General features: G+C 30.7%; 1 protein-coding gene across 1 annotated transcript; it reads right to left on the reverse strand.

The window, feature by feature from the left end:
• Positions 1 to 1923: 1923 nt before the first annotated feature.
• On the reverse strand, positions 1924 to 6114 carry LOC129289399 (soluble inorganic pyrophosphatase 1). Its single transcript, XM_054926154.1, has 9 exons — positions 5955 to 6114; positions 5390 to 5523; positions 5252 to 5280; positions 4305 to 4370; positions 4059 to 4166; positions 3274 to 3339; positions 2924 to 3044; positions 2749 to 2830; positions 1924 to 2249 (listed from the first exon to the last, which is right to left on the reverse strand). Exons 2-9 carry the CDS (start codon positions 5520 to 5522, stop codon positions 2207 to 2209), a joined length of 648 nt encoding a protein of 215 aa, XP_054782129.1. The 5' UTR covers position 5523; positions 5955 to 6114; the 3' UTR covers positions 1924 to 2206.
• Between the last annotated feature and the right edge of the window lie 3493 nt (positions 6115 to 9607).

A 9607-nucleotide genomic window follows, 5' to 3' on the forward strand; every position in this document is an offset into this window, starting at 1 on the left:
AGGTACTTATAGTCCGAATAAATTCATTTCAAATTGAATTCGATATGAATAGGTTCAACTCGCTTGAATTACTGCTTTATTGGAGGGTGTGTGTATTTTTTGTGTTTTCCCCCCTTAAACTATTGACATAGGTCTGAATTTGAAACTCATTTTAAAAATTCAGTTATCACTTTAATCAAGATTATCAATTTGGTTATCTCATTAGGCTTAGAATTTAGGAATTAAGGATTGGGCTCTTGCTTTATAAGATAGCTCACAAAGTATATATAGGGTCACACGGAAAATGCGGGTTACATATATAAGAAATCCATTACGTCGGGTCTAATTTTGATAATTAGTTCAAGGAATAGTCTAATTTTATCTTGTTAATTTGATCAGAGTAATATATCGTCCAGGGAAGGTATAAAGAGCTCTGACAAAACTATAATTATGGAGATGGAACAGAACTAAAAATTCATGACCAATGAAATACTTGTCTTTCACGTTTGAATAATCTTACAAGACTTCATGATCCTATCATTATGGGAAAAGGAAAATAAATACATAATTTATTGTTCATAACGGTGGCTCCTCAGGTGGGTCCCATTGTTAAAAATGACTGGGAACCATTATTAGTGGCCTACCTTTTGGTCCAGATGGCCCTTTTCATTCATCAATCCGAATTGACTATAGGCCCATAATTGTGGGCCAAGGCCTTGCTTCATTCTCCATTCACCCTGTGGATGAATAGGTTTTAACTCATCACTATTTTTTGGGTCCTAATTCATGGTTTTTGATGAAAATGAGAATTTGATTTAGGTAGTTTAAATTTTATTTTCTTAAACTTTAATTTTTTCCATGGTTTTCATTATACAGAGCATATAATAAAAGAGTCAAAATGTAAATTAAATGACCCATCATCACATGTCGCCGGAGGATTGTTAGAAAATAGAAACGTGATTTTCAATAATATATCTCTTTCACATAATTTAATATATATATATATATATATAGCATTAAAGAGAAGTATATAAAAGTTTATAAAATATAGAGAAATATAAAAAAAACGCAAGAGAAAAAAAGATAAATATAATAATAAGATGTTAACCTTACACACAATTGTATTCTTTTATATCTATACTTTGAATGTATAATATGAACATATGAATACAGATTATTCAGGTTAAAATATGAACACATCGGATGGACTATACATATTCCCCTACCTGTCCTTGGATCATAATGCAGGACACTTCCAAAATATATTAGACATATTAAGAAAATTCAAATTTTTCTATGCATAATTACTTGTCCACATTTAACACAATTTCCTATAAATAATTGCTTAATGCAGGTTAATCAACCCAGGTAAAAATTCTGGGCAAAATACAGGTAAAAATGGGGGGAAAAATATTCCTTAAAAACTACAAAAATATCCACACGAGGAAGTATATAACACCATACTAGACCTCATATACAGGATCATATCAACAAAATAATTAACAAGAAGTTAAAGGGAATTAGAATGTTAAAAGTCTCGCAAAATATCTTGTGCATTTGTCACACACACACACACACACACACACACGAAACATAGCAATGAGTTTAAAATAAATCCTCCCACCAAACCATAGTCCGCATGAGATGACAGGCTTCTCTCCACCAAAAACCCGATTAAATATGGGCGTTTCAAATTAAACATTTTAAAAAATACTATTGAATTAAAATATACTGAAAAAAGAGTAAATTAATCTAAACCGGTTAAAATTTGACATGAATCATTCAGAACTACGGTGAAAAAGTAGAGAAGCTGCAAGAGACATATACTTGACTTCTGACCCATGAGTCCCCATATTAACACCAAAGTAACCGCAGAAAAAGAAAATTATAAGCTGATAGCATCAGATTAACCAAATCACTGGCAGGGGGGAAAAACTTAAAAGGTTGAACACGTGAACCCAACACATCAGATATATGAAGTGTCTTGCAGATATCAAGTTTCCAAGGGCAAAAGCGGACCAAAAAATTTGGAGAACATTTCACAGAAGGAATTCTACATGAAGCATTTCGTACTAAGAAAAGTTCAAGGTACTCTCAGAATGAACTAAACAACTTTAATGATCCAATAGATAATAACATACAAAATAGAGTTCCATTAAAACAATCAAAAACCCGTTTATTAAAGTGCAGCATGTTATGATTGATTTATGGCAGGCACCATCCTTGACTATCTCCTCAAGGTGTGCAGAATATACTCCGCGTAAAGATCCCTGCAACATGTCCGATAAAGCTTAAAATTATTTCTAGCAATGCTGATTCACCTTTGTTGTTATAACTTATAAATCATATTTGTTCAAAGTATTAAGATAATATACAGTGTACAGTTAGTTATATCATAAACACATAAAAATACAACTTTTTACCAGCAGTGGTTCAATTGCAAACTTTTAAATTATAGGGATCACATGTATAATTCTTTTCTAGGAAGAAAAGGTCCTGTAGTTTTAGCATATAACAAAAATAATAAGTCTTATCCCACTAAATGATGTCGGCTACATGGATTGTACAAAACTATTATACTCTTATAGTTTAGCATAACTCAAGGAAAATATGTGTAACTGACTCTTGAGCTGGTTACAAACCCTCCCTAACAACTTCTAACAAAGATTAATTGGATAGAATTTACCCAAAAAAAAAAAAAGATTAGTTGGATAGAATTAAAAATAGAAAAAGAAGAAGAAACTTAATGGTTGTTTAAACTATACTGACATTGAATACTGGATCGCTTCAACAGCAGTGGTTGAGGGCAAGAACTCATTAACAGCTACCTCCTTGTTCTCATTCTTCTTGTCTGAGAACCATGTTAAGAAACAAAAGTACAAAACACAATTTGTTAAAGCGACATAAATATGTTAAGTTCTTATATTAAGATTCTAAAGGATACAGTCTTCAAAGAAGCGTCGAATCTCAGAGAGACGATGAGGTGGAAGTTCTTTGATGTCATTGTAGTGCTTGTACTCTGGATCATCGGCACATACTGCAATTATCTTATCATCCTTCTCTCCCTGTATCAATAGGGGCGTCATAATTTTGTTAACATAAAATTGTTTGAATAAGGAAAAAAAAAACTAATTTTTCCCCTGAGCAATACATGGAATTAATAATAACATAACAGAAACATTGTGTCTGAATCATATATTGATTTGAACAAAATTTCAGGTGGAAAATTCCAAATTTAAATTCAAATGGTAAAAAAAAAAAAGCAGATAAAAAAAATTATAGCCAAAAGGGTACCTGGTCAATCATGGGCATCAACCCAATGGCCTTGGCTCGCAGGAAACAACCGGGAAGAACTGGCTCCTAACCACATCAGATATTCAATTAGCTGATCATAACTCGTGAATTGAAAGAATCAAACATGATAAATCATGGCCAATGCAGAATTTGAGATGGTTTGGGATCTTCACGTCTGGAACCCATGTAAGGATAACTCTAGACTGCGAGATTTGCCTGAGAGATTACTGAGGAACAAAATCAAAATTGATGCATCCATCGAGCCAAAAAAAAAAAATTCAAACATATAAACTTCATTAGCAGCTATTGAATACTGATAATGAAGAAACAATTGTGTGAATAGAACAGTGGTCTGGAACCTTGCGTGATTATACTCATATTCAAATGACTTGTGCACAATGTTTTCAGGCACTGAATCATAGAATTAATTGTTAATTTTGCAACATGATACATCATAGATATAGCTAATGAAGCATTTACGTGATTTGGTGTCTTCATCTTTTGAAAGAAGATAAAGATAAATCAGACTATGAGAATTACATGGGCAATTAACGGGATTCAGAAGTGACAAGTCCCTCAAAAAAAGTGGGTAATAAAAATCTTCAGTAGCAGCTTTAAATAAAGAAAAAAAGAATTTTGTGAATAGACAGTGAATTATAGAAGTGAGCGTAACAATATAATTAAATTGAATCGACTGGTGTGGTATGCTTTGGAGCTAATCAATAGAATCCAAAAAACAGGATGAAATGCTTCAAGAACATAGTCTGAAACAATAAGAAATTTACCTGCATTATAATCAGGACATCAAGTGGATCGTTGTCTTCACACAGTGTACGAGGAATAAAGCCATAGTTATGAGGATAAACGACAGATGAATACAAGACCCGGTCAACCTGAGCATTATTCAGATCATATGAAGAATCTAAAAGACGGATAAATGAGAAAAGGCAGACGAAGCAATTATAGGAATGAAAAGTCTACAAGACTGGAAGACAAAAATATTATTGAATAAGCTGGGAATTGGCTCATACCTTAATCAATCCAGTCTTCTTGTCAAGTTCATATTTCACCTTGCTTCCCTTGGTGATCTCCACAACCTGCAAGTTGCAACTAACCATTAAAAAAGCAGAAACATTATGTTTCCTAATCTGGATCCCCTACATTTTCAAAAGTAAATGCGTGCCCCACATTTTGAGAGAGCTAGAAAGAAAAAAATAATAATGGGCATAAAAATAGGATATGGTCCCACTCCCAATCTATTCTGTGACACTCCCTCTCCAGATTTATAAATGCATGAATGAAGGGAATGAATTGCTATGTCACAAGGAAAGTTCAGGTCAAAATGAGATTAATGTTATAAACAAATACCTTTAATAGGAGAATAATGGATATTTGAGATTCAAAGTGACTATTAGGAAACACTGAAGAGGTAAGGAAAAATATAGGATTTCATTTATGGAGGCAGGGAAAGCTCTGAGATAGGGTTAATAAAGTAAGACAGGATTTTTATGAATCCAATTACTTCAAATTTTGAGAATCTGTTCAGTATTTAAATGCATAAGCGCAGATCCAAGTCAAAAATGAATTCAGCAAAGAACAATCTTGCAACATGAAAATTCAGATCCAAGTTCTTCTAAATCAGGCAAGAGACTGTATGATGTTCTGCTTCGTTTTAGCAACTAGTATGATTTCATCTTTTATAAGTAATCTGTAATTTGCCAAAATCAATGGGAAAAGACCATCAAGTCAGAACTTCCTAGAATTCAATGTGTATCAATCCATCACAGCTGGTTGGTGTTATGTTCAGAACCGCATTGGATCATAAGATGCCACAAAATTCCACAAGCATTGAATTTAAAAAAGATAATTCACATCTACTTTATCCCTCTTCTACCAATAAGTAAGCAAATTCTTTCCTCCAGTAGATGGAAGGAGACAATCAGACAACCATCTCCAGAAGCAGAAAATGAAAACTTACACAATTGAAAATAATGGGGGCTCCAGGTCCTGCATACCAATGATACCATACAGCAATTCAGAATTTAAGATAATCAGCAACAAGATCAAGTCTTCTATGTCACTTAGTGCAAATAAGCAATATGATCAATGACAGTACCAATTTCAAGATCGTGCCAGGGGTGGGCGGCAACCGATCTCCTTGACAAAGATGAAAGAATCCTTTCGTTCAAACGAGGAACTGGTCGGTTTTCTGGAGCTGAAGCTTCTTTATTCTCCTCTGAGTGACTCATCCTAATACAGAAAGAGCACAAAATACTGTTTATAACGAATCAAGAAAAGCAAAAAATTGTCTGGCCTAAATGGGTTTTGTCAGTTGGCAAGAGACGATGATTTATCTTCTCAAGTCTAACACCTAAATCACTGAAAAAATCAAGGCATCAAAAAACAATATTATGCTGTTCATCTGAGCTAAATCAGCTCTTATATGATTAAAATGAAAGATACAAAATAGCATGTTCTTTATAGCTTCGCAGTCTTATGTGCAGAGCAATAGCTCTAAGCTCAAAATGAGTGAAAGAGAATTATTAGCGATGGCAGAAGAAAACCCAGAAAATATAATTTTAGTAAAAGATGATTCCTCGATGCATCGAACAAATAACTTATCAATCAAACAAAGAGGCTCTTAAGAAGATTATAAGTTCTGAACCAACGAAAAAACGCACCTTCACCAAGACCCTGAGTAATCTCAAGAAATGGTCAATGGCTGTATAGGGGAACGGAAGCGAGGTCGATGCTACTTATATGTGTAACATTAGGTCACAACTGACGAGGACGAATGCGAGGCTGACTCACCTTGTCTTGCGAAGATTCGGAGATCCGTTCATTTGGTGTGTAAACTAATTCCAAAAGAGTTTAAAATGTCACTATTCGACTGGTTATTATACTGTATGATTTTAAAAAAAAAAAAAATCTCTCTCGATTGCATCGAAAGCTAATCTTGGAAGTGACACCATTGGGGAGAGGGGTCTCTCTTTTTTTTTCTTTATTTCTCTTTATTTTTTCAATTTTATTATTTAAATTATTTTATTAAATAATTTTTTTAAATAATGAAATTAATAAATGAAGGGAATGAAAAAAATGAAGAGAAATGGAAAAAAAAAGAAGAGATCCCACATCCATATTGTTGCTCCAAACAGGAGTTGTTAACATTTTACTTTCTCTGGTGCTGTTTATAATATATACTGATTTTATTTATAAATTATTTTTAATATATTTTATTAAAATTAAAAAAATTAAATTTTATTAACTATTTTTAAAATTTAATAAGCTTTTACCTCTATCTCTAATAAATATTTTTAAATTTTATTACTAATATTTTTATTCAAGATATTTAATTAGGGTAAAAATATAAAGAAGAGTATTAAAAATTGATAGCTACCTTGTAAATAGGATCAAAAATTTTTTTTCTCTTCCCTATAAATAGGACCAAAGAAGTAAGATAGAGAAAAAAATTTATCCTATGAGTCAATTTATTAAATTTTTGTTATAATTTTTTCTTTTATTCTCTATTAAATATTGTAGAGAAAAAATATGATGTTAAAATATGTATATTTAATAAAAATAAAGTTAGAAATTATTAAATATTTTGATAGAGTTAATAAATTTTAAAATATTTTTTAGTTTTAATAAAATATATTAAAAATAATTTATAAATATTTGAATAAGTTTGTTGTAAAACAAAATATTGCTTTTTGACCTTTTTAGCACAAATTCATTGAAAGAAGCTACAAAATGGCGCACTCGGTGCGCAAAAACATGAACTAGACTGCAGATATCGCTTGGGAGAGGGGGAGAGATTGGACAGCAAATGTTAACTATTCAATTTATGATTTCAAAAGTCCAACCAATCATTTATGTATGTTGGATTATAAAATATTACTTTATTCAACAATCCACAAACAGTCAGGTTATTTGCTGGAAATTACGGGATGTCGTTTTTGGTATATTGCATGAAATTTAAAACTGATTATTATTTGTAACTTATAAATACTATGTTGTATTATAAATTTTATATTATTAAATATTTAAAGGATGTAAAAAAGACATAATTTTTTTAAAAAAAATACACTAGTTGTGTATTATAATCGTTTGAATTATAGGTAAAAAGGGGGGAACATACACAAGCTTAATTAGGGGGCAAATGAGACTTTTGGGATCAAAATAAAAAATTATAAAATTTAAAACGGGACTAACTTGATAGCATTGATATCTGTGCTCAAGAATAGTCTCTTAGTTGGTTTTAGTTTGAAATTTCACTAAGCATATGAAGATGTGAGACCAATTTGACCATAACTGCTTGCAGTAGAATAAAGAACTAGAGTTAATAATTACAATTTTTGTAGAAAAAATTATGTCTAATCAATAATTAATTACTTCATCACTCCAGTCCTGCTTTCAAAATGGAGAGATCTGAGTTAGATTGAGATAGGTTAGGTGATCAAGTGATTGACTTGGTCTCTCTCTATCCCTCTCACTCTCACGGACACAGAGGCACATGATAAAATTACAACTTTACAAGTTGGCGTGCATGTGCTCACAAGGTCTCACGTTCTTCTGCCTCTATAATATGAAGTTTATAAATCTTACATGTAAAGTTATGGTATGGAGCTCACGAAGCAATCCAGAGAAACAAGTTAAAGCACGAATTCGTTTCTTTTAAAGTTGTTCGCACATTTTGCCGGAAAGTCATCATTTGTTCCTTCAGTTTAGATATTGCCAGCTTTTCTTGTCCCTTATTCGCGCGCATAACAATAATACTCCCGCAAGGAAATCAATTATTATTACACACAATAATTAAATTATACCTCCAATGTTAGATTTTAGTGGATATGCTGAAACATAATTTGGTATATGAGAAGCATAAAACATCGGAAGAATTGATACTTTAATTTAATCACTTCCATTCCAACCATTGTCCTTTTTCTTTTTCTTCCTCTTCACGTCTCGGTTTTTGAGGTTAAATTCATATATAAAAACAAAATAATATAACTTTTGGTTTTCAAGCTTTCTCTTAATTTTCGATCTTGTAAAAAAAAATAATAAAATTTTCCAAATTTATATTCAGGGACTAAATTAATAATTAAAAAAAATCAAGAATCAGAAGTTACACTTTTCCTATAAAAGCATTTTCCAAATCTGACTAGTGATGAGTATTGCAATTTACTATGTGCAAATACATAAATACTATTATATATAGAAGACATATATATTAATTGTAGTATAATTAGGTGGATGTTTAGTGGATTGCATATCATTGAGGAATAATTAGTATGACTTGTTAGGAATTTGATATTTGATATTGACACTAACACTGAAATTGATGTTGATAGGAGATTTGAAATCTTAATCAATTTGAATAAAAAGAAATGAACCAACAATATTAGATATTTGAGAGCTTATTGACCCAGATTTTTTTAAAAAAATAAATGCAACAAAGAAGAATGCTATTTGATAAATCTATCATCAATGATGATCTGGACTTGCATTTGCATCTTTAAAAAAACTTGTTTGGTAAGGCCTGTTTATTTTAGCTTAGTTCATAAAAAAGTCCCTTGTTTTTTGAAAAAATTTATTTTGTGATTTTTTTTATGTTTGTTTAAATTTTTGAAAATAATCAGAATAAAAAAAAGATTTCTGATTATTTTTAAAAATTACTTTAAGTAACTTTTCAAAATAATCTAATACAGTAAATGAGAGGGAGTATTTTAAATATGCTAGATACATGAAGATATAATAAGATTTTAAAATAATATAATAAATCATTTTTATAAAACAAAAATTAAGAAAGATATTATAAAATTTAAAATTAATTAACTAATAATTAATTTTTTATTATTGTAGCTAAATATAAAATAATATTTACATTTTACATAATCTATATAAAATAAATATCTTTTTATAAAATTTTTAAATTATCTAAAACTTACTTCTTTTTAAATCTTAAATATGAGAATTTGATCAATCCAATGTTTACATGAGAAGATAAATCAAAATGTTTGCTAGTTCGATATTGTAGTGGCCCAGTTAGCCTACTGGGCCTATTTTTTTGCATGAGCCCAAATGCAAAAACGTACCGGGCCTGTTTCAAGATATCAGATGATACTAGTTACGTGGGCCTCCTGCTTAATTTACACGCCAAGATATTAAATACTGATGTAGAATGGGACTAGATAATGAAAATAAATAAATCTTAAGTGAAAATGTCTTTGTTATATTTTCTAATTGGAAAATATGGGAAAAAAATTACGTATAATTGTATTATTTTTAATTTAAATTTATTTATTTTCACTTCAAGTCGAAGCCAGTGAAATAAATT

The sequence above is a fragment of the Prosopis cineraria genome, unplaced genomic scaffold, assembly GCF_029017545.1.
Source record: "Prosopis cineraria cultivar Desert tree isolate PC_DT_omini unplaced genomic scaffold, ASM2901754v1 PC12, whole genome shotgun sequence".
NCBI classification, from domain to species: domain Eukaryota; kingdom Viridiplantae; phylum Streptophyta; class Magnoliopsida; order Fabales; family Fabaceae; genus Prosopis; species Prosopis cineraria.

Coding starts and splice junctions, on each gene's coding strand:
- LOC129289399 (XM_054926154.1), bottom strand. CDS start 5,522: ATGAGTCACTCAGAGGAGAATAAAGAAGCTTCAGCTCCAGAAAACCGA. Junction 3,340..4,058: donor ATGTCCTGATTATAATGCAG/GTAAATTTCTTA, acceptor TGATGTGGTTAG/GAGCCAGTTCTTCCCGGTTG. Junction 2,831..2,923: donor TCGACGCTTCTTTGAAGACT/GTATCCTTTAGA, acceptor CATGGTTCTCAG/ACAAGAAGAATGAGAACAAG.